General features: G+C 40.3%; 1 protein-coding gene across 2 annotated transcripts in view; it reads right to left on the bottom strand.

Moving 5' to 3' along the window:
• The window catches only part of dock1 (dedicator of cytokinesis 1), a 203,976-nt gene that overhangs the window by 149,477 nt on the left and 28,581 nt on the right, over positions 1–25,918 (bottom strand). Inside the window, exons 6-18 of one of the 2 annotated variants that reach the window (XM_086303948.1) lie at positions 24,680–24,828; positions 23,955–24,090; positions 21,689–21,846; positions 21,355–21,436; positions 20,717–20,852; positions 19,488–19,560; positions 16,899–17,038; positions 15,390–15,515; positions 13,770–13,894; positions 10,825–10,923; positions 10,320–10,392; positions 4,291–4,394; positions 3,537–3,720 (exon numbers count right to left, since the gene is read on the bottom strand). In XM_086303948.1, coding sequence (XP_086160074.1) covers positions 3,537–3,720; positions 4,291–4,394; positions 10,320–10,392; positions 10,825–10,923; positions 13,770–13,894; positions 15,390–15,515; positions 16,899–17,038; positions 19,488–19,560; positions 20,717–20,852; positions 21,355–21,436; positions 21,689–21,846; positions 23,955–24,090; positions 24,680–24,828 — 1,585 coding nt within the window. The remainder of the gene's footprint in view (positions 1–3,536; positions 3,721–4,290; positions 4,395–10,319; positions 10,393–10,824; positions 10,924–13,769; positions 13,895–15,389; positions 15,516–16,898; positions 17,039–19,487; positions 19,561–20,716; positions 20,853–21,354; positions 21,437–21,688; positions 21,847–23,954; positions 24,091–24,679; positions 24,829–25,918) is intronic. The other variant, XM_086303949.1, reaches the window with a different exon arrangement.

Below are 25,918 nucleotides of genomic sequence, written 5' to 3'. Positions count from 1 at the left end.
TCCCATATTTCTAAATGCACTGAGATGCTGCCATGTGATTGGCTGATTACGTATTTATGTTGTGTTGGCCAGTGGGGTTGGGGATCTCGTTAAAATTGATAAGAGGCCTTTTTGAAAGACGTTTTAAGATTTTATATTATTAGTCTTTGCATAAGGCCACTTATTCCTGAAGGGAAGTTTTAAATAATATTTCAAATCTGAAGAAAGCGAAAAATGGTTTACAGTGGATTTTCTTTTCACAGGCCTACACAAGGATTATTCAAAGGATTAAAGACCACAAACACACATGATCTTGCTTCAATAATTTACTCCAAGCTTTTCTCTTCATTCTGCCCTTGTTTGGAGGTTTAAAATGATCTTTTTGTTAACGTGAATACAAAAACGAAAGGGCATGATGCACTCCTTATTTAAACAGGGCATTGCTCTTGGCGAGTAAAACAATTAATTTCAATTCAAGTCAAAGTTACCCTGCAGTGTGTCTGTTACTTATTTATTTCAGACTGTGGCCAAAAACACAAAAGAAGCTTTAATTGTGGCTCTAATTAAAATTGTGATTCATTCTTGCATACAAAAAAAAAAAAAAAACCCAAAACAAAGCAGCAAATTACAACCAGTGAAAAAGAAATCAAAGGAGACATTTAGGTTGGTTTGGTTTAGCTCTGTGAAATCAGAGCTAGAAGCATCTGACCACTCACACAAAAGAGAACAGCTTTTCACACAATCTAACTACAACGTTATGAACACAGCTAAGAAATACCAGCATGCTCAAGAGGGTTTACGCTGACATCTGTGGGGATTTATAAACATGCAGAAAGGCTGGTGGGAACACAAGATGCTAAAATCCTTAATCCATGAGCCACAGTGGCAGGCATGAGGATTTCCCAAGCTTAATAAGAGTAGATCTTCACGGGGAAATAAAAAGGCTGTTGTTCGCTCAACAGAGATGAACTGGAATCTAACTGAGACTGACTGGCGTACTGAGAGTAAAGAGAAAAGAAAGTACTTTAGAAGTAGGAATAGAGAGGAGGAAAACAATTCCTGGCGCTCAGAATGTGGAAAAGGAAAAACCAGATAATGAGAAAAAATGTTTAAAAAGCTGAAGCTAAGGCATCCTACATTAAATGATGTTCCCATGATCCGTTTGTCAAAGCCAGAGGCTACGGTCCATCGGTGGTTTCAAAATTCAGGGTCTACCTGGCTAAGATACAGTAAAGAAATCCTTCCTCCCCCCAGTGAGAGCTCTGTTTGATGTGAGCAGGCATTTCATCAAGCTGGAATTGTACTTCTCTGTGCTACAACAAAAGTAAATCCACATACGTCGCTAGGATTTTCTCTCATGTGTGCTACTTTTGTTATACAGCACCTCAAGAAAGAAGAGATCAGAGAGCAGTGGTCAGTAAAACCTACTCATGGCCACTTCATTAGGTCATCTGATCTCCCGCTCGTTAATACAAATGATCTAAGCACCCAATCAGGTGGTGGCAATCCAATAGTTTAAACATGAGGACATGGTGTAGAGAACCTCTTTAAGTTCAAAACAAGTATCTGATTGATGAAGAAGAAGGGTGATTTAAGTGCCTGTCAACGTGGCATGGCTCTATTTCAAAAGCCGCTTCCATACTTGGATTTCAACACAACCACGTCTAGGATTTACAGGGAACGGTTCAAAAAGAGAGACTATCCAGTGAGCAGCAGTGCTCTGGGTGAAAATGCCTTGTTGATGGCAGAGGTCAGGAGAATATCCACACTGCTCTGAGCTGACAGGCAGGAAGCAGTAACAACAGTAATCACTGCTTATTACAACCAAAGGATGCAGAAGAGCATCATTGAATTTACTGAAGAAGATGGGCCACAACAGGAGAGATCACACTGGATGCGACTCCTGTTACATGAGCAGGTAATTGAGACTGCACTTCACAGATGCTCACCATACCTGGACTATGAAATATTGAGAAAGTGTTGTCTGGATGGTAAACAACATAAAATATGGATCCATCCTGCCTTATATCAATGGTTCTGGATGTTGTAGGTCAGCGGTAACCAATCCCCGGGTCCGTGAGTCATTTGGTACCAGGCCACGAAAGTTGAGGTTCGGGTGTGAAATTCATGGTTTTCAGGGTTTTTATCGTTTTTTAATCGTTTTTATAGTTAACTCGGTTTTCCCTGGTTCTTTTCCCGTGTGTTATGAATACATCTTTTTTGGGGGGTACCGGTACTGGTTTTATTTTGTTGTATTTATCTGCGACACCTTAAAGGCCGGTCCGTGAAAATATTGTCGGACATAAACCGGTCCATGGCGCAAAAAAGGTTGGGGACTGCTGTTTTAGATGATATAATGACATGGGAAGCATTTTCTTGGCACATTTTGGGCCAACTCGACAATTGCTGCCTATGTCGATCCCATTACGACCACAGTGTACCCATATTCTGATGACTCCTACAGCAGGATATCACATCATCTCACAAAGCTCAAATCATCTCAAACTGGTTTCCTGAACATGACAGTGAGTTCACAGCACTCAAATGGCCTCCACGGTCACCAGATCTCAATCCAGTAGAGCACCTTTGGGATGTGATGGAATGGGAAATTCACATCTAAATGTGCAAGGTGCAAATCTGCAGCAACTGTGTGATGCTATCATATGACTATGGACCAAAACCTAGCACCTTGTTTAATCTGCGGCACAAACAATTAAGGCAGTTCTGATGGCAAAAGGGGGTTCTAGCAAGGTGTACCTCTTTAAGTGGCCAGTGAGAGTATATCTGTATATCAGGCAGCAGGAACGGATTAGCCAATTCACACTGGAATAAACAACTAACTAGATTCATTATTTTTAATTAGGAAGTTATTTATTCAGCTCTACTAGAAGATTAATTATGTAAATTCTATTTTGAAAGTGCAACAGTTGTTAGCTACCATAGCATGGAAGAATCTAATGAAAAGAGGGTCAAGAACAGTCAACTGATTTCCTTTATTTGCTTTAGTTGTCGAGTTAATCGCAAACAGTGGTCCAGACTGAAACGCGCCAATGACAACATTTTCTCTCTTGATTGTTTTCAGTGCTGTTTTCTTTGATTTAACAGTTGTTGGGAAGCTTTTATTAAGATAAAGTAATTTCTCTTGAACTCAATTAATATTATACTGACTTCCCCACATTTCTTTTCAGCTCCGCTGGATGCGTTTGTGCAGGGAGGTGTGCTCGCTGTGAGACTAAGAGCAGGGAAAGTAGAAACTATGTGGTAACTATGTGAAGCTAGTGCAAATCAATTAGGTGAAAAACAGAGATCAATAAAGGATAAAATATATAAATATGGATGGCATGGTTAAGACAAAGACAGCGACTATAAAAAAAGCTTAATTTAAGGATTCAAAATGTCACAGTAGCTGCTTTCATTTTTTTATATAATATCTAAGTTGTGTTCCATGTGTTTACTGACGTTTTGATACGTTTTCCACAAGAGCATAATTTTTAGCTTAAAAAAACAACTTGCGCAGGAAAAGAGACAAATATTCATTAAAATATAGCAGCTGTTACCATTTTGGGTAAGTTTGGTAGAGCAGACCAGGGTGGAAATCTGAAAGGAATCCTTGCTGATGGTACAGATGCCCAGGGTCTGGGTATTTTTTCCAGTGGTGGAGTAGCCTTTCTCTTCCATCTCCAGCTTTGTGGAAGGTAGGTTTAGGTACAGAGAAGAGTCCTCTAGCTTCTTTACCTCCGCCTGGTTTTAGAGAACAAGTCTCAGTCAGTTTATTGGTAGAAACCCCAAATTACTGTGTACACATTAAAACAATGTTGCATTCTATAGCTGTGGTTTTAATGGATCTCCCTTTGATATATATTATCAACAAAACAATTTGTGTGTTTTTCTACCGAGCTGTTGCATGTGAGAAAAATATCATTCATTTCCAAATGCAGGGTTGACTGACGAAAACAACAATCCAGAAAACATGACAAGACAAATGTAACAAGATTGATTTTTCCCATATGAACTTTTTAATTAACATAAATGGGCACCGTAACACAGAGGTATCATTATGCAAGGGTTTTTAATTGGAAAGTACTCTCATTTCCTTGTGCGGGCTGATGTGTACCAGCTACCCAATTCACATACAAAGCACTGATGGCAGGCTGTTATGATGACAGTCGCCGATACAATAGGGCAGTTTTTCACCTACAACTTATTTCATGGTCATTTCACAAGGAGAGCGGGCTGTCTGACGAGTAGGCAGCAAGAAACAAAGACTAAGTGTGTTTATGGGATGTTTTTGTTTTGTTTTTTTACATTTACCTTGTACACGATGAGATCATGCTCACCGTCCCTCAGAGTGGTCCCGTCATACCTCATCAGCTTCACAAAAGATAAGGCAAATATCTTCTCCGATTTATCTTTGGCTGTGGAAGAAAAAAGAAACACGCAAGCAATAAAGACAACTTGGTTATTGGTGTTTACGTTTGAGACTAAGACTGCGTTCATATATACAGTTCGCTTTTTTGTACCGTTTGCTTTTTGTCTCATTTTGCAAAACAAAACACACCGCATCTTTCGTACGTGTGCAATATGCTTATGTGAACAGTGTTCGTCTTCGGGAACAAAAAAGAGATCATATTGCAGTAAACCATGCAGCACTGCTGACGTTACAACAAGTCATTAACAAACCAGCAGTCTGAAAGAAGTGATAATCCAAACGCTAACCTCAGCACTACACTCCCTGAGTCAGCTCCTGAGTTAGCACAAGAAACTACTGCTCCCCTCTGATGTCTTTATTAATGCTATGGCTGCATCTGTCCGTGAACTGTTTATTTTTCACCCTGAAGTGAAGCAAATGTACGCGCGCCGACTGTTGAGACCAATTATGCATAGGTTTGAAGGACTTGTGCATAATATAATGCGAGGGACGTGGGAGATGCAATCACAGTTGGTTGTTATATAACAATATGTGCCTTAAAATAAAATAAAAAAACCTGCTAATTACAAAAAGGAATATTGTTCAAGTGGCAGGCTTTGGATTAATGTACACTTGCTGTTATCAAATGAATAAACACTTGCACTTGTGCTCTGCTGCAGCTGTGACCAATTTGTATAATCCTGTAAGAGTGGAGGAAAGATGCTCGTGGTTTATGTGTGCAAGTGCAGACACATGTGTGATTGGGAATGTTGAGTGGAAGCGCTGCATAAACAAGGAAGAGAGTTACGACTTTGTCCTGTAACCGGGACTTTGGATGGGGCCACATACATCATCATTGCGGATCAACAAGCTCGGATTTACGCGCAGGGAGACGTGATTCATCGAAGTATATATCTTGCATTCTATCTGCATAAATCCCCTCATTGGTTTGCTGCCCGCAACTCACCGGTGAATAATTGCTAGGCTGAGATGAACCAGTGGAGGGAGAACACTGTAGGCATGCCATCCAATAATACCAAGTGTATTAGTGACTTCCTAAAGGGCACAGAGCTGAAAACTCTTAATTTGGACAAAAAAGGTCACTTTCAGGACAGAGCTACTTCTTTAAACCAATCGAAGTCCGATTTGTGTGCAAGTTTCGCAAATTTCCCCCTTAAGGTGGGCTGTCACTTCAAATTTAGTTGACTAAACTGTTCCACATTTTAAAGCCTACCTGACTCACGAAGCAGAGGCATAAAGACAGATGAAACAAAAGTGAAAAGATGGCAGGAATCTTTTACAGCTACGGCAGCATCTGTGACAGCAGCCATCAGCCTGATGAGGCCTGACAATGTTAGAGTGCTACTCTGACGCACTGTGTTCGAGCTGGCCTAATTCTCAACCAGAGGGCTGAGATACTGAACACATGAGCTCCACTAGTGGTCTTGATGAGCAGCTCTGTCACTCTGTGTATCCCCTTAAAGTTCAGCTCTAGCTAGGAGAACATCGAAGGAAGCAGGAAGGACACGGCCACATGACAGCGCAGGCAGGCAATACAAAGGCCTGACAGCCTAAATCTGCACTGCTTTTCATCACAAACTAATCACATGTAGAGAGGTTAAGGAACAAAAATCTATGCCCGTACACACAGCTGTTCCATCTTTGTTCACCCTTTCAAATATTAATATTAATATAAGAAAGTGGCTGATTATAGCACAGGTAATAGGTATGCTAGAAACCACACAATTAAACCAGGTTGTTCCCACTGAGTTAAGTGCATGTATGATCATCAGTGGAGCCCTGCAACAGGTTAAGGTTGCGCCAGCTGACAGCTGATTATCAATAGCTTGCAAGTGTGGAGCAGGGAAATTATTTTACTGCTATTGTTAAATAATCATCATTATTACCATTGCATTAATAATATAATCTGGAGTTTATATTGCATTCAGGGGTTGAACAGTGTGTGTCTTTCAGAAAGGCTAAAAGTCACAGGCTGACAGGAAACAGGCTTGCAGAGAGTTTGCAGAAGCAGGAAGTTATTTTGAGCAGCAGGCTAAGACGAGGCTTTAACAATGTAACAGATAGCTTTAAGATGGCCTTAAGATGTTTATGATGATGTTAATTTTGTATTTCAGGTGCAGTTATGACTATTTTATACACAATGCATATCTGTGCTTATTAAAGAGTTGGAGCTCGGTCAATTAATTGGGGGTTGGAAGCTTTGTTCGGCGCGATGTCCGGACAATCTATTGTGCAAGTGACTTGGAGCCATAGAAGGAATTGCAGTACATGCTTACAAAACACTTATATATCAGGTCATTTTATATTAAGCTTTTAAGTAGAGGTTCTTGGTTAAAACATTTATTTAGTAGAAGACATACACATAGTCTCAGTGAGCCTCTGGTCTGGTGAAAGGTCAGAAGTGCAACAGGTGAATTGAGAAAGAGCATGTGAGGTCGTGACACACACACATGAGTTAGATTTATTTAGAGGAGAGATTAGTCATGTCTCGGCAAGAAAGAGGAACAATTCACTTTAAGACAAGAACGGAAAGTACCAGCCATGAAAATAGAAGATGATCTTCTGGATTAAAAGTCCTTGTGGTGTTGATCTGATCTATGTATAAAATGTATCTGTGACGCATGAAGGGGCGTCAGTAAATCAAACCCTGATGCTATAAAATATCTGTTTATGCTTTGATTAAGTCGGAGATCACTTGCTGTCGGCGTACAGAGTATCTTCCCACACGTGTGTTCATTAAAATCATTGTTTGACCAAGACCTTCTGGACCATGGGTGGTTTGTACTCTCCTTCCTCAATTTTGAACCTTAACACAAGTTAGCGAGCTTGTACTCCCTTTAAATACTTTAAATGAAAATCATAAGTATTATCAAATTCATATTAAATTTAATATGATATGCTAGAGTTTATTTTTACATCTCTAAACAGCATAGCATTTCCTACAGGGGATTATACAGTATCTTTTAGAAAAAGAGCTTTTGTTAGTCAGTCTTTTCTTATTGAGCAGCGCAACATACTGTCATAGTCTAAAATAATGTCACTTTACGTCGCTGTTTTTCACTGATTGTCCACTGATGTGTTTTTTGTTTTATCATTCATCTGTTTCGATCCCTTATATGTGCCTAGATAACCTTAGATCTTTTGTTTTCCGTTTCTTTCTATTAGTGGCATCAATCTGAAACGGTATGTGTATTAAAATGAGCCTGTATGACTAAATCTGGCACATTTACATAATGGACCTAAACGCTCATGTTAATTAATGTGCACTGCTCCTTATATATAACAATAATTATATCAAAAACACTTGCAGAACAGTCATACAGCCACTGTCAACACAAAAAAAAAAAAAAAAAAAAAAAAAAAGAGTTTAAAAGGTTAATAAGAGCAATGCAGGTTTGGACAGTACCATTTTAGCTGTTCAACTGATAAACACACACTTATGTCGCTTTGATCATCAGGTCAATTACTCCTGGCCCAACCTAAGTTTAGGCTGAAGACCAGAGGCGATCGTGCCTGTGCTTCAGCTGCACCTTATCTTTGGAATAGCGTCCCCACTATTCGTGCCTTAGACTCTATCCAATCCTTCAAATCACAATTGAAAACATATTTAACCTGGCCTTCCCAACCAGTTAGTGCCCTCTAATCTAATTAACTTCTTAGTTGATATTTTGTATCTATGAACTGACCTTCCTTCTGAACTGAGGTCCGATACCTATTTTTACCTCACTCTTCTGGTCTATTAGTGCCTCGCTTCTGTCTGTGCTACTGGTAGTACCTGACCTGTATTTTGTTAATTGATTTATTTTGATGTGATGTGCTATACAAATAAAACTGTATTGTACTGTATGGTACTTATGGTCAATAATCAACGCATGCAAATGAACCTTTCCTGCTGATGTTTGAAGTGGGGAAAATAAGCTTCCCAATGTATCACCCTTTCTCACTTACCAGCAGCAGTTGTGCTTTTGCATTTGGGCTACACAGCACACATTACTGTGGGTGGACAGCACTACCTTACCCAGTGCATGCTCAAAAATATTCACATAATCTCCCAAATGGCATATTTAAGTATATAAAGAATGTTCCCACACTGTAACCAATCACAGTATGGCAAAGGATTAGACACGTGAAACACGGATCAGTGAACAAAGCGTCATAAAGATTTAAAACAGTGATCACTATAGAAATGCACTTTAAAGTTTTCAGCATAGAGAAACTGGCTGATAATCTAGTAAGTATCTTGAACTCAGACACTCCCAGTAATAGAAAAAAATATAAGAGAGATTTTACTCTGATCTGAGTAAGACTCGACCGTAGATTGCAGTCTATGGCCAACATGGATGACAGATCACAAAAACAGTTATCTTTAAGGTAGTCTTATGAGATCTTAACGTGTCTAAAGGATGGAAAACATTGGAAATTAATGAATTCTATTATGTGCTTTGATATCGACTGTACAAACGAGAAAATCTAACGGTTTGTTGGATAGTTCCTTCAAGCACAGCAAGAGTGGATGAGTAAGGATTTGTTTCATTGAGCATATTAGGTTCAGAGAGTCTGACCCAGACTTTACGTTAACTTCCTCTGTGAAATGAAAAATGAGTTTCTTCACTCTTCGGGTTATCGAGCTTAGAGTTTTCCCTTAATGCCCTCTCTAGATCTGGATCAGACCTCTGGTACGGTCTGCGGTATGTCTGTGATATTACGTGCAAATATGCTAGTTTCAGGAGGTGTTATTCTGCTCTTAAAAGCAATCTATTGCAAACTGAGATGAAAATTTAAGTCGTACACAGCGACAGTGAGGCAGTGAGAGAAGTTTGTCAGAAAATTATAGAAATACATGCCTGCACGGATGCATACAATCTTAAACATGGATAAAATTAGATCAATGTACATAGGAATATCACCTTTACACCCAACATAAAATAAACCCTGGTCTCTATACTGTAAGCACATTCACCAGCAGCAGCAGTTCACCATGCACAAATCCAAAGAATCCAGCTATTACACCTTTTTTAACATGTCGCTATTGTCAATTGTCAGAGAAAAGTTGAAGTTTGGCGGAATCAGCATGTCCCTGCAGTCCCAGAGTCACTTGAGGTGAGCCAGTTTCTAAAGTAACCGTTACACCAAGATAACAGCAAGTCAGAGTTTCAAAGGCATGTCTCGTAACAGCATTAGTCTCCAGAGAAGCAAGGTGCCGAGCATGACAAGAAGGCTCTCCAAGTGGATTATAAGCCAGCGTTGAGCTCTGAGACCTGGCAATTTCCTCCAAACCACCTGCATGCAGGTGAGAAGCAAACAAAGCAAGAGGATTTTGGAAGTAGATGATGACAGCAGCTGCAGATTAGCGAAAGGGTATACTTTCCAATCCTCACGTCCTCCAAGTTCTGCTCTGCCTTCTGTGCCATTTGAGCTGATTGCTTTGTATATACTGTATACACCTGTCATGCTCCCCAAACCCTTTTTCCTGCACCACTCCTGTGGCTGTAGGAAAGCCTTGCCATGTGGCAGGCAGATGGGCTGGCAGAACTACCACTGCCAGGCTTCCCTGACCTTTACACCCCGAAAATTAGAAAGGGTGTAAATAAAACAGAAAACAGAAGGGCGTACAACGCTGGCTGCATTCAGCTAGACACTGGTCCCAATAAACAAATATGTCCCCTCAGGCATTTTTCACATCCCAGCCATAGTCTCTGACAAGCCACTCCATGATGCTGCTTTGTGCGGGGGACAGACTAATACCTCTGATTAATGTGACAAAGGGTGAGCTTCAAAGTATTTATCACTGTGCAACACATCTGCTTGGTTTGGATATCTTCCATTATATTTGCTGGGGATAGATTAGGAGCCAACTGTGCAGTTGGTCATCTGAAAAACTGATTATTCACAAGCTGACATTTATACTCACAGTCCTGTGATGAGCGGTGACGAAAGGTGAACCGCAAGTGGCTCCGGTTCACGTCTTCAATGGGAATAGCAACCTAAGACAAAGGACGGAAGAGGATTGGCTGACAGCCAGGAACATAAACACACACACTCACAGAAAATAAGGACAAACTGAAATCAGAGTGAACTCTAAACTTCCTGGATTTTATGCTGTACAGAAATTAGCTCACATGTTGCAACACTTTTGCAAAAAAATGCTATATAATTATATGGGATTTCAGGAATTGAGAGAAAGTTTGCCTTTCTTTAAGTGTGATGAATAACTTCACTCTTCTATACAGTTTTGCACCACCGCATTTGCCACTAAAGTCTTGTGATAGAAATTACTGGCAATAAAAGCCTGCGGCGTAATGAAAAAACTTTGGAAACTACATGAAGGGGATGGCATCAAGGTAAAGGTAAAATAAAATGATTTAGAAGAGTAAAGAAAAAACCGTTAAGTGGCAGAAGTAAGCAGAAAAACAAACCTTTATCGTTTCAAACCAGCGGGGCTGCTTTACTTGGTAGTAGATAACAGACTTGTACTCATTGATCCCTTCATCTCCAGCTCCGGGAAAGATCACATTCTAGATAAAAGGTAAAAGACACAGAGCAATTAGGTAGTCAGACAATATAACTGGTTATCTGGTTATCCTTGCTTAGCTTTTAGTTCGCATAAAGTGCTATAGTTGTGATGGGTGAACTGCTTTATCATCACTCTGTCAAAATATTGGCACGCTCACAGTATGTGGAAAATTGACTAGCACTTATTTCATAAAGCAGAGCCCCTGGAGCAGAAAGCCTTAATCTAGCAGAATGGCCTTTAAAAGTCTGGATGCGCTTTATGCATGAGCACCTGTGTGCTGCCTGTCAATCTCATGACAGCATTGTGGAAATAAGAAATAAATTAGAAATTAATTATTTAAGAAGGAGCAGCAGTGGCTCCCATGCAGCAGGACGTGGAAGGAAGCCAAGAGCAGGGAAGCAGACCAGCTGGTGCTGATGGATCCAAACGTGTAAATTGGTCTTCCTAGCGGGTCCGCTGCGTTTCTACAACAGGTCAGGGTGCGTATGTAAAATACTACGTGCCCCACTTGAGGATTCGCCAAGAGGGATGGAGTGACAGCGGATGGTGCGCACGCCTTGTTTTCGATCAATCTGTGTTCAGCCAGCCTACCTCTTTCCTCCCACTACTCCAGCTGACTCCCTGGCCTGCTAGTGTACTGCTGCTGAAATACTCCTACACTAATGGTTTCTGACAACCAGCAATTATGAGGAATAACAGACCTCATCTCCCCCAGCCATGCTCTGGGGGGCAGGTGGTAGCTCTAGCAGTGCTGCTCCTTCTCTAAGTGGCCAGGGTTTCTGACAGCTCCAGATTTCACAGAGGGTGAAAGTGGCTAGGGTCTAACTACAGGTGAGAAGAAGTTCTGGAGGGGTGCTAATCAAAGTCAAAGGTAATAAAAAGTTACTGTCCAGCCTCCACAAATCCTGTAGGATTTGGAGGAAAGAGGAAGGATGACAAACACCAGAGGCAGAAAGTCACACGGAAAGAGAAGAATGGACAGAGAAGAATAGAGAGGATCAGAAGCCTGAGGGAGGCAGAAATGAAAAGAAAAAAAACACACAAAAAGCAAAACCCACAAATTTAACCTGTTAAAAAACTCTGTGTGAGGAGAGAGTTATTTCAAGTGCCTAGTACATACATATACATCTTTAAAATGAAAACAAGACATTTTTTATTTTGGAATAAAAGCCGAAAAACCAAGTTTCATTATCAAGAAAGAGACTTTCAGCCCATCAAATCCATGAAGGGTAAGGAAGAATTTAACCACTTCTTGCATTTCTTGCAACAAGGGAGCTTTTGCAATGCAACAGCAACATGGTGACAACACTTCTAGATAGGATCGATCTCTCTTGATCTTTGCTCTCTACTGTCACTGACTTTATTTATTATACCGCAAAGGCTCAGACAGCCTTGAACACAGACCTTCAGCGAAACATAATGACACAGGGTGGGAATTCACACATCAAATTTGTATCCGCTTCAGCTTATCATAGCTGTATTTGTCTCATACTAGGTTCTTGCTTCAAAAAGTTGCGTTTCCTTCTTCTAAAGAAACTTTAACAGCTAAAAATGTGAAACTTGAGGAAATGGTACAATTTTCCACCACCATTCTGCTCTAAAAAGCTTGAGACACTATATAAATGTCTTTTATGTCTTATATGCTTCCCTAATCTATTTGAGAAATCTCTCTTTATCGCACTCTCACTAAAATACACACAGTTTTGCTTCATCGAGCGCTACAAATTCGAAAAGTCTCTCTCTCATACCTGGCTGCATTGATTTGTATAAAATTCAGTTTACTTGATCGAGGGTTATGACTCAGTCAGTGGCTAAAATTTAGGTATGACTGATTAAAGTCGATGTGGTTTATTAAAACAAATCTGCAATAAGTCTGCCGCACAGCATACCAAAGGCCAATCCAAAAGTTAAGTTACTTAATTCAAATCAAATTCAAAGTAACTGACAATAAACTAGAAAACAGATGTTACCTGTATTGTTGCTGTTAACTTCTTATATTTGAATAGACTTTAAGAAGTCAGTAGTGTATATGGGGTAGGTTCTCAACTGCTGTTTGAGGTTAACAACTGCTAATATTTAGAATTCTTAGAATAAGCTTGCACCTACATTAAGTGTTGGTTTCACTCAAATGTCATACTTGCACCTCCCTGCAAGACCAAATGATCTGCTTTGTAGGTGTAACAGCTTATCTATGCATCTTATATATTCTGATGGGTATTCAAAAAAAAAAAAAAACTCAACAAGTGCACATGAGATTCCAATCCTCATTCTATAAAAATACAATTTATAAGCAGAAGCTACTCAAGAATTGATTATTCCTCTGATGTAAGATTAATTAACAGATTTTTTTACCAAGCGCTGCAGATTGCATTAAAAAAAATACAGATTTTGAGACAGCTTGCTTACAAACAATTAGACAGGGGAGAAATGATCCCTCTAACTTCATTAGCAAAGGTAATTAATTATACCAGAAGAAAAATGCTGATTTCACATCATCATTATGCTGCCCACGTTGCCTGTCCACATGCCTGAGTTTGTTACTGGCTCTGACAACGGCTGATTTTCATGGTAGTGAGCCAAATTTTAGGCTTCTCCATCAGCCACAAAGCAACAATATTACAACTTGTAAATCCTGACAAGCAGCAAAGACATACAGTTTCCCTGTGTATCACTCTTCTTTATAGGAGACCTGGTCAGTTAAGCGCAGTGCTGAGCAGTGTGAGACTAAAGGAAGCCGGGTAATATCACAGTCTGTCTGAGAAACCACTTGGTTACAGCACTCGTGTCCTGAATGCTGAGAGCACAGGAAAAATACCAAAGCAGTAGGTTAACATTCCTCGGTCGTACCTCGAGCTTCTTGCCGTCCTCATCATAAACCGACATGGTCACCTCAACGTTTTTGGGGGTTGTCTTACTCCCTTTGTCAAAATCCCCCTGAACCAGAGTCACGTAGATGTCGTTTCGCACATCCCCTTTAGGAAATAAAGAAAAACAAAAACAAGAAATGAGAAACCACCAACGCTTCGACGCTTCTTAGGGCTTCAGTTTTATCCTTTTCAATAATATTAATATTACAGCAACACTGGATATTATATGCATGACTGACTTTGCCCCATTAAATAAATAATGTCTTGGGTTTTTTCTGTATTACAAATATTTTATGAACTGCAACAGTTTTCAGTAAAGTAGGAATCTAAACAAAACACTGATTTGCAAATCAATTAAACCCCATATTTAACTACTTTTTTTTTTTTTTTTAAATAAATACTACTACTATAAATAAATACTTTTAAATAAATGTTCATTTTGAGTTTGATCCTCTTTTTTTTATAAACTGAACAGGGACAACTGAAAATTTTAAAAGAAAACACCTGCTGGGTGAAAAAAATGACAATTCATTAAATTATTTAGTAGCATCACTGTGTATAAAAAGAGTATTATGGGAAAGGCTCACTGCTCTGTGGGAAATACTACAAAAACTTAAGAATTTGGGATCTCCCAGGTAGCACTGCATTAAAAATGCAAACCCATTGTGAGTTAACACATCGTTTCCTTGCTTCCACTGATGCAAGTTTAAACTCCACTATGCAAACAATCACATATCAAGAAGACGCAGAAGAACCGGATCCTTCTCTGGGCCAGAGCTCATTTATGATGTATTGAGGTGACATGGAAATCTGTCTTGTGATCTGACCAATAAACATATGAAAGCCTTTCGTCTCTCTTTGAAGAGAGCATGTTATCAGTGCACATGATGCTATGAGGGTGTACTAATGCACAACTTGTACAAGTTTTGGAAGCACTATTAATGCTGAAAAATCTATTTTGGAGCTGGACGTGTCACCTTCCACATTGTGTCTTTTTCATGGTGGTGAGCCTAATTTCAGGTTACTCCATCAGCTACAAAGCATCAATATTACAATTAGTAAATTCTGACAGGCAGCAAAGGAATACAATTGTGCATCGCTTTGCTTTATTGGAGACCTGATCAGTTAAGCGCCATGCTGAGAAAGCACAGTATATCACAGCTTGTCTGAGACACAGGGTTGCAGTCCTGGCCTGTCACCAACTGAGAACATTTGAAGAACTGTGAAATGAAAAATACAACAAAGGAGGCTTCAGACTGAGTCGCTTCCAATCTTATATCAAGGAAGAATGTTGCTCTAATATGAAATGTGTAGCCAGTCTTAAAAATCCTTTAAGGGTGTTTCACAAAAAGAATATCAGAGGTGATGCGAGACGGTCATACACCTGCCCTCGTCCAAATGTTTTTATTAAATATTGTCGAGCTTCTCAATTAAATATGGGGATTCAATCATTTTCAAATCATTTCGGTCTGTTTTTATTTACATTTTACACTGAATCCTGACTTTTTTCTGTAACAGGGTTATGAACCCCACTGAAAGCATTCAGCCATTTAGCCAGGGAACTTTCTAGGCAGGCAGCAAAGGGGAAGCTTTTTAAAACCTGGCATAATTATCTCAGGGAAGCCCATCTTGCGAGCCACGGCTGTTGATCGGTCCACAAGGTGAGGGAAATCCTTTCTTATCTGATGGATGTCTCCAGGAAGCAGCTTCAGAGTGACCCACAGGCCTGGTAATGGAAACAAGAAAAGGAAGTGAGGCATCAAGTAAAGCAGTATGTCATGAGGAGACAGGTAAAGAGGCATGAATCAACTCTAGGGAAAGTGATTCATTTTTGTGCGTTTTGCTTGGTTCAAAGTTGGGTGTGATAAGCTGCTGTGACTAAAAGCTACGACACAAGTACGGTTTTATTGTATTAGAGAGAAAATCTCTGAACTATTTATAGTCTATATTGTTTTCATTTCATCTGTTTGTACCAAGTCTTTTAATTTTTCTTTTTTTTTTTTTTAAACAATCTGACACCAGTAGCTGCTCTGACTTTCTTCTGATTGGGAGAAATCCTTGGCTCTTTTTCCAAAATGCATGGCAAGCCAGTTTCAGCTCTGTAAGCACATTTAAAGGTGGCTTCACTCACTCTTAATATTCTCTAGGGGGGGAAAAAAAAAGACCCACAGAGTCACAGCTTTGAAGAAGAAATGACTGAATGGATCAAATGAAAGCAGTCTGTAGTGCCCTTGTTCACAGGCCACAAGAATGAGTGGTCCTTGTGAACCTTAGAGACTTTATTCACTTACACTTTATGGGCCCCTTATTGCTATGAGTGACAAATCCCTCACTAGGTTAGCTGGAAGTCTTTTGATATGCGGACATGACCGAAACAGCTGCTGCGAGTACTCCACTGTTCTTCCCAGCGAGGGTCAGGGCAGACCTGACATTTATCCAAGTACGTCTTCATTGGGCGTGACAACACCATGGAGACTGTCATGTTATTTCCCCTCCTCAGCAGCACAAATCCCTCAGATGGTGAAGGTTGTTCTTCTCAGCACAGATGTCGAGTCCTTGATAAGCGCCATTCTTCACAAAAGTCTCAACAGCTTAATTAACAGCTGGATCGCTTGGATACTGTAGTCCTGGCGATGAGACCGACTATTTATAGTGTGAGCAGTAATTTATGGTGTGAGCGCTAAGAGTAAATTGTGTTTTTCATTAGCAAGTGGAACAGTTTTACTGCCTTGCAAGTATGTTGGGGTTAATAGTACCTTGTACAAAAAAAGATCTAAAACAAAAAAATAAGGCTTGCACTGACTTCAAAAAAAGATTTTTAGCAGCATCTGATTCAATCAAAAGATAAAATAGATTTTTTTCTCCTGGTTCATGTGAGGTGACGATGGCAAGGACAATTTGACAGAAAACTGGGCTTTTTTCTGATGTTTTGAATTAAAAGAAAAATTCTTGACTAAATGAAACCCAAATGAAAGAAGAAAATAAAAGAAAGAAATAATAATTTTATAACAGTTTTTCCGTCGCCTGTACAAAGTGTACAAACGCCCGATGTAGTGAGGCGAGTTTCTTCCTTGGCCTCGGTTCCTCTATCAGAACTGTTGCACTGTACCTTGGCCCTTGTGATTGACCTCTTTGGCGGTGATAACTTTGTTGATGACTGTCTGGAGGAAGTCATTCTCCCCTGCCACCCTGGGTGAAAAACGGGAGATGTTCAGCTGCTTGTGGCGAATGGCGTCATCCAACGCTAGCCTGCAGTACGTACACACCAGGCAAACACCACGGAGAAGGAGAGGTGGCAGGAACAGGAGGAGGAAGAGGAGAAGGTGGAGGAGTGGGGCAGGAAGAGCCATAAAGTGATGGTTGTAAGAAGGGGAGTGGGATGAGGGACAGACAGAGAGAAAAGAGAGACACACCGAAGAGTGATGCGAATACCATGACAGACACAAAGCCACTTGTTAGCAGTTAACAGCGAGCCAGGATGGGTCATGAAAGAAACACAAAGAAAAATGATCATTTAGGAAATTAAGTCCAGTCAGTATCCATAGAGCAACAGTATCAGAGTGAATGCTGACTTTCCCAAGTTTGATCTTGGTTGGTTTTTTTCCCTTTTATTTTTAAAGATGCAACCCCCCTAAAAAACCCCAGAAAAAATCCAATCTCAGAAACACACTCTGCTTAGCATCAGAAAAACACTTAAATATAAGTACCAAGTATAACATGTTTTGTACTCCGTAGGGCAACAAATTCATTGAAACAGCTGATGCACAGAGCATAAAAAGTAGCAGATGTGATCTGGGAGGCACCACATGTGTGGCAGCTGTCACAGGAAAGTGTGTTGTGAGCAAAGATGGCGTCTGCTGTGTAGAGGCTTCTTAACAAGCAGAAGGAGATGAGCATGGAGAAGACGACTGTAGTGATGCACGGAGGAAGCAATAAAGAATCTCTGCCCCTCGCACTGTTTTCAGTGTCTCCCATCTTAAACCAAAATCAGCCCGAGCAAGGAAGATGAATAAGCAACAACAAACATTTGCACATTCAGACACTGAATTCACTCAAACATTGTACAACAACCACCAAAAGACAGATTTTGACTTAAATTTGCATTTCTAAAATTATGTTACCTTTAACCTTCAAAATGTCAAAACTGAGTGGCCACTTGATTAGTTACACCACTGGTTGTTCATACAAATATCTAATCAGACAAACACATGGCAGGAACTTAGTGCATTTAACCATGTAGAAATGGCCGAGACGACCTCCTGAAATTCAATATGAGCATCAGAACAGGGAAGAAAGATGATTTAAGAGACTTTGAACATGACACGGTTGTTGCTGCCAGATCTGATGAGTCTTAATTTCTGCTGCAACACCCAGAGGGCAGTGTCAGAATTTAGTGTAAACAGCATGAAAACATTGATCCATCTTGCCTTGTATCCAAGTTTCAAGTTCTTGGGACACTTTGGGCTCCTTAGTGCTAACTGAGCACCGCTAAAACACCACAGCCAAGTATTGTAGCTGACCATCTCCGTCCATTTATGACCACAGTGTACTCATCTTCTGATGGCTGTTCCAACAAGACAACGAGCCACGCCCCAAAGCTCAAATGACTTGAAAATAACAAGTTATTTGTACTTCTTGGCCTCCACGGTTACCAGATCTCAATCCAGTTGAGCACTTCTGGTATGTGGTGGAACAGGAGATTTGCATCATGGATGTGTAGCTGACAAAGCTACAGAAACTGTAATGCAAATTTTGCAGCACCTTGATGAACCTATGCAACTAAGAATAAGGCAAAAGGGCTTCTAAACTGATACTGGCAAGGTGTAACTAATAAAGTGGCCAGTCACTATATGAACTTCCTGGAGCCCAAGAGGATGCCTTTAAATTAGGGACTTGGCTGGCTAACATCATTAATCTAAAACAGAGAATATCCGTCAATTTCAGTATCTCACAATAGCTGTCATTCTTTTTCCTGCCACTCAACTATCGTTTATTACTGAATTGACATGTCAGTACAGCTTGTTTGTTTTTTTACAACAACTCAATTGAGTCTCAAATCTAATGTCTGTAAGATTATTGCCAATTTAACCTATTTAAATTTCTGTTTGGCTGCCAGAAGCTAAATCACACCACTGTGTCACGTTCTCTAAACGGCTCCCTCGCTTCCTTGAAAACACATTATTAAGCTTCTGTTTCAAAACTTGCTCTGTTTTTGAATGGCAATTATTCACACTTGGACATAAATAACTCCTTGTAAAACCTCCTCTAATTTCCATGATTTATGCTCACAGATAAGCCCATTAAGTGAGGTGATCAGCAAGCTAAACTGCCTGAATGTGAGGCATTTCAATTATGCAGGAAATCACGTTAAGAAAAAAGGTTGCTCTGCCTCTTTACACTATCCTACAAAAATGGTAGCAGTTAATGAGATTGCCTTAATTGAGTCAGCGGGGAATAGGGGAGTGTTACAGTCTTAAAACCCCTTCTAATCTGGCGTCAAGGAGACAAAACTTGTAGAAAGAAAAACGACACTACCTTTTCGGATATACAGTGTATACCTAAAATAATGGATGAAATTTTAAGCCATAAAATGTATCAGTCTTGCTTCTTTTATTTATTTTTTGGCAAGTTTATCCAAAACTTAAAGGACCTCTATGTTAAATGTGATTTATTTTGTGCTTCAGCACAATGCACTTACGGCTGAAATGGGATAAAGTGCTGCTTATCCTCGTCGTCCATTTTGCCTGTTATGATGTCGGTGACATCCATTACTGTGGAAAAAGGAGAGAGGTGGGGGTTAAAACGTTCTCAAGGCCTGCAGAGTGTAGCGTGGCTATGAAAGAGATCCAGAAAACTGCATGGTGGGCCACATCAGGGGGTAAAAGCTGTCTCAGCCAATGTTGGGATTTTCTTTGATGAGCACTAATTAAGTCAGAGGCTGAGCTGTGAGGAGAAAATCTGAGTAGTGGTTACGATGTGCACAAGCCTTTTGAAGCTTAAAACAAACAATGATTAAATATGAAATGAAGTTTCTTTAAATAGCTGTTACAGCGAAATGAACAGGAAGATCATAAGGTGACATAGCATACGGCTTTGAGTAGAGTTATCACAATATGTCAATAAGATACCACCGCAAGGATGCGAGTAGCAGCCTCATGGTGTAATATTAAACAGAATTATGTTAGATGCTAGAATGATGAGTCCTTCTTTACAACAAGATGCATGATTATTATTATTTTTTTTCCAGTTTGCTTTGTTTGCGCGTTTGAATGCAGGCATTTGAGTCGGAAAAACCTGACAGCAGAGCTTGCCGACGAAACAGGAAATGCATTCTCAAGTCTGTCTGTTGGACAGACCAACTAAAGATAACACAAACATAAAAATGACACTGACGCCAAAGTTTACAGCAGGTCACCTTAGCTGTGTGAGAGTCAGCAAACCTTTATAATTGTGCCTAAAAAAAGAGCGAATCTCAAAAAGCGTTCCATCACGCTGTGTACAGCGGCAAATAATGATGATGTCTAAAGATAGGCCATCATAAATCAGGCTGTCATTTACCTTCCCCTCAAGTGGCACTGGAAAAAGAAAAAAAAAGACACCAAGAGAGGGGCGTAATTTTCTCTGTTGGATAACTGTGGGCAAAATGGCAATCTAATTAGTTTACGATACGCCTGGCAGCTTGCCAACAGGCAATAAATCAAAACTTTCTCCCCCCCCCCTTTCATTTAGCTGGAAACCTCTCAATCTTACCCAAATATATTTACTCAGCCACGCAAGGCACAATACTTACTTTTACCACAATGCAAAACAAGAACTGGTACACATTATGATATTCAAGCAAAGCCGGGGCTCTATACAGAGCAGCTTATTTCACGCAGATCTTTAGAACAATAGATTATCATGAAGTCTCCGTGCTGTCTTCTGTACCTGCCACTCCAAAGGGTCTTCTCAGACCTGACGTCAGCTTCTTGGTGTTGTTGTCTCGTAGCTCCATCCGTCCAACTCTTACAATCTGACACACGAAGCTGATCTTTTCTCTCTTCAGATCTTCGCTACCCAAGTCCTGAAGAGGTGTAAAGGAGAAAAAAAGTTCTAACAAAGCGCCTTAGAGTCACTACAAATCCTGGGCTGTTTCAATCAGATTGTACAACATAGGGATGAAAATCCTCTGGAAAACACAATTGGATTTAAAGCCCCATCTGACAGCAGCCTTTATCTGATCGATTAATAGCACTTTCTGCGGTGAAAATGAGTTTACGTAAAAGCCAAACATTTTACCGCAAATTGCTTCAGCAACATATGTGATTGTGTCCACAGATTCATTTTTCCAAACCTTGGAAAGTCCTCCCAGTGGGCTCACACTGACCCTTCTGCCCTTGGGCGTCCATCAGATAGAGGTCTTAGTAAATACATACAGAAAGCTGGGCTCTTTCTGAGAGAGCTTAACAAATACAGGCTCTGCAAACAGGCTCGCACGTGCTTCGTAACATGGCTGAATAAACAGTGAACTACAGGCGAGTGTGCGCACACTATAATCACATGCATTTACACATCCAAACACTCACTGTGAAGACTGCCCGCAGATTATGAAGCTGGTCGATGTCTTTTACTAGGCCACAGCTTGACCATTTTACCAAGTAGTTTTCACTGTAAGGGAGAGACGTCAGGGGGGAGGAGCATGACGTTCACAGGTGAAACAAAAACAATACAGTGAATTCAGACACCGAGATTAACAGCATTAACATCAGTTTCCTTCAGAGCTACAGAACCTTGAATGTTAATCCAGACATTAGTCTGCTTGACTAATGCTGGAGGCATATGTAACACTCCTCAGCTGAGCAGCTCAACACAATAATTTGCTGTCACAATCCTGAAGCGTGAATAAATGAAAGGGTTTACCTGATGAACTTGGACTCCACTGGGTCGTAAAGCGACATGAGCACCTCTGCATCTTCGCCAATCTTACACACCACATTCTTCAGAGTCACAAAGAGGGCGAAAGCTGGCGTGGAAGCGAACTTTGCTTGCCTCGTCAGATCAATATTCTGCTTCTGAGACTGAGAAACAGAGAAACGGAGGGGAATCAGCAGTATCACACGTTGTTCATGCGCAGCAGTGTATTGAGAGAGAAACAGTGCTGATGCCAGCTGTACATTGGATTAAGACTAGCCACTGTGGTTGGTTTTTGTTTTTTTACACACACAAAAAAAATCTAACAAGTTAAAAAGCTCCTAATATCTTTCACATTGAATAAAAAGGCCTTTACATTTACTTGATCTCCAGGACTGCATATACAGTAAAAGAACCTATTCCCTAGTGTCCTTCAAAAATATGCTGCGGTCACGTCATTAATATTCATCGTGTTGACCTGGACACTTTCTTATTGGCCATCCATATGCATTAAAGACCTCCAAAGGAAAGGTCACGTACGATGAGACCACATAACTGCAGGGCACTTAGTGGCTGGCACTCCCTACATACTGCAAACTGACATTCAGGTGTAGCACACCACTGATAAGCCAAGTAAAATAGATTGGGAATCTGGCACGGCTCCTGACTTTCTAAAGAAATCAAGCATTTTAGTGTACCAGGATTGGCTCAATTTGTCCTACTTTTAATCCAAAGTTGTTCAAATGCCAAAACCCCATCGCAGATTGAATCAAAGTGGTTTAGGTCATCTTTTTGGAAAACGGAACGGTAAAACAATCTGTATGGATGTGCATCAGTACAGATGGGTTAAAAAGAGGCAGTGACAGTGTTATCATACCAATGGCTGATGTGTTTAACATGTTAACCCCTTTAGTTTAGCATTTTATCATGCTATCAAAACACACACGCACACTTTAGCAATAAACACAAATCACAGGGAATGTCGCTGTAATTTGTCATTAACTGAGGTACTGGATACAGTGAAACATCCGCTTCAGGTGAACAGTCTATAGCAGCGGATTTTCACAGACCGGCCTTTAAGGTGTCGCGGATAAATACAACAAAATAAAATTATATGACCAAGACACAAACTGTGGTATTTTATAATTATAATAATAAACACAAATTCACTGTGCAATTGTGTAACTTTATTAGCAGCGTCCTCCTGAACATTGAGAGTAACATCCTCCTCTCTGCTCCTTATTGCTCTCTAATCGCTATGGTAACGCGGAAATATTCCTTTCAAAATAAGACACACAACTTCAACACGGGGAAAAAACGCAGGGGAACCGTGTTAACGATAATAACCCTAAAAACCATAAATTTCATACCCAAGCATCAACTCTCGCGGCCCAGTACCGAACGACTCACGCCTGGGGATTGGGGACCGCTGGTCTAAGGCACACAAAAACTACTGGTAACTGAAACAGTAAAGATTATCTAGTAGTTGAGACTGGACCAAAGGGGTGTACCATGGAAGCTAAAGTCACATCACCACTAATCTTAGCCATTTCGTGGCTAAAATTACAGATATTATTTTGGATGAAGAATGGCAGATATTATTGCAGAAGACCAGCTCATCATCTTTTACAGTGACATAAAAAAGTAAGTAATAAAAAGAAAGATTGAAACAGCTGTGCCCAAACTGCACAGAAAACCAAACAACTTTTGTCAGATGTCCTTACTGTGGAAATCTGTGATTACCCTTCTTGTTTTTATTTCTTTTTTAATGCAAACACTATAATCGTGCTTGATTGACCAGCTGAGATTCGATGACGCAGAAGGAACAAGATCATGATGTGATCTGTGTTCATTCACACTGTGCGCTAATGGGCATTTGCTAAGCTTTAATATAGTATCTGGATAATAGAGCTGTCCCAAATACCATATTCTGGGCCTTGGAGGTTCAGTAGTGCTGAACAAGAACAATAATAATCATTAGGAGTTGCTAAATGAGACTTAACTAGAGATACTGGTGCTGTGCTTTGATTTCTGCTGATATCAGAAGCGGGACAGCTAAACTACATACCAACAAAAGTGTTTTGTTTTTTTTAAACTCCCTGGATTTGTTATATTTGCTAGCCACTTAAAAAATAGCTGCTGCTGGTTTATGAAAAGTCACAAAGTTGGCAACAGTAAATTTCAGAATCGAAAAACTTGCAAATTAAATGTCTTTCCAACAAGCAAATAACAGTAATATATTCAGTTTTTCTCTCTACTGAGTTTGTCTGTTTACCTTCTCCTCTTGGATCCGGTCCTCAATTTGTTTGGAAGCTGCCTCGTGTGCCCTGAACAGGCTGATGGTGCTGGTGAGCTCTGGGTCCAGTATGTTCCCATCTTTGTCTCTGACCACCAGATCAAGATCCAGGTACCTTGCATAAATAGAGGGTAGAGTTAACAAGCGCTCAGACCCACCAAGACAGTGTGCATTTGTCAGAAAGGAAACAACACATTTTATTTATAAACATGTACTCCTGTCACCTTATTTCCTGCCCAAATTCTACTTCATATTCATAACCTCGGCTCCACTGTTTTCTTTCTGCTATGCAGGGGAGCCAGAAAAAACAACAGTATATGTCTACATATACTCAGTGCTGCATTTCATCAGCTGATCACTACTTGCTTCTGAGGGAAAATTCATTTCTCTACCTGGCCAAAGGTTCAAAATTTCATCACAGGAGCAGAAAAGAGCTTCACGATTTTCATTTCCAACTGATTTTCTAGGCCCACTGCAGATAGTGCAAGAGCTGTCATTTCATGATGGAATACAGTGCAGTTTGCTGAAGCTAAACCCCATCAGTTTGTTCTCAAGCTAAGTGATGACCTGTCATTTTCTATTGACTGACACTGCTGACCTCTTCCAACAAGACTTGTTTTTTCCGGATAGATTTGAGGATAAAGGGATATAAGCCATAGGGAGAGAAGGAAAAATATAAAACACTCTCACAGCTGAAGACTCACTTGTTGCCATAGTCTATCTTGGAGGTGACTTTCTGTTTGAGCTCACTCAGCTCGTCCTGTGGGAGGGTGCCGGACAGAATCTGTGAACGCCATTCGATGAGGTCGTAGATCATGTCACGGACACAGTTGAACATCTCACGCTTGTCTCCCTGTTAGGCAGAACAACAATGTACAGCTTAGACACATTAGGAAAAGCTAAGAAAAAAAAGTTTGAACTCTAGTAGAAACTTGCACCTCAGTTTTTGGCTATAATGTGGTGATAAGCACCAGCCAGGGCAGGGAAGATGATGACTTAATAAAAACCTTTTTTGTGTATCCGCAATGTTTGTTGAAAGTGTGTCTCTACACTTTTGATATACTTATTTTAGTTTAAATGTAACTTTTATTTATTAAAGAAGTCATGTAAAGACTGTATATATAAGATGGATGTAGCTTCCAGGCATAAAAAGTGAAGCAAATGTAATGACCACTAGAGGGCGACTCCCATGGTTGTAAAACAGGGGTGTCCAAACTCCGGTCCATTTTTAATTGGCCCGCAAATAATTTTATAAATAGAATAGAATATGGCCCGCACTTCAACTTTTGCTTAAGTGTATTGCACTTCTTAGTTTTAACACCAGGGGGAGCTACTGTTGATCAAGGCAGTTGCTCCACCAAAAAGGACAATCACAGAAGAAATGTACCCCAAGTTACTAAACATGGCAGAACCAAAGAAGCGAAAGGTAGAAAGTGAATGCAGAAAATTTCAGACACGGTGGGAGAGCGAATATTTCTTCAAAGAATTCAAGGGGAAGTGTGTCTGTTTGATCTGCACTGAAACTGTGGCAGTTATGAAAGAGTATAATGTACGACGTCATTATGAAACCAAACATCAGGCCTATGCATCCTACACTGGTGCTGAGCGAGAGGAGAAATTAAAGCACAGGGTAGCTCTCCTGCGTGGTCAGCAACAGTATTTTTTTTCGTGCTCAAAAGGTCCAGGAAAAGGCTACAATAGCCAGCTATGAGGTCGCCCAACTCATCGCAAGACATGGCAAGCCTTTTTCAGATGGAGACCTCATAAAACACTGCCTCGTTAAAGTCACCGAAATAATGTGCCCGGAAAAAGTGCAGGACTTCAACAACGTCAGCATGTCCAGAGATACGGTTGTGCAACGCATTGAAGACTCGTCAGCCAACATTAAACTGCAACTGTCTGATAAAGCTGTGCTTTTGATTTTTACACCATCGCATGCGATG

Source organism: Aulonocara sp. 'chitande type north' Nkhata Bay, linkage group LG8 (assembly GCF_057382095.1).
Source record: "Aulonocara sp. 'chitande type north' Nkhata Bay isolate Kocher_YH1m ecotype deep benthic linkage group LG8, A_spYH_male_GT1.1, whole genome shotgun sequence".
NCBI lineage: Eukaryota > Metazoa > Chordata > Actinopteri > Cichliformes > Cichlidae > Aulonocara > Aulonocara sp. 'chitande type north' Nkhata Bay.
This window is presented reverse-complemented; position numbering and strand designations above follow the sequence as displayed.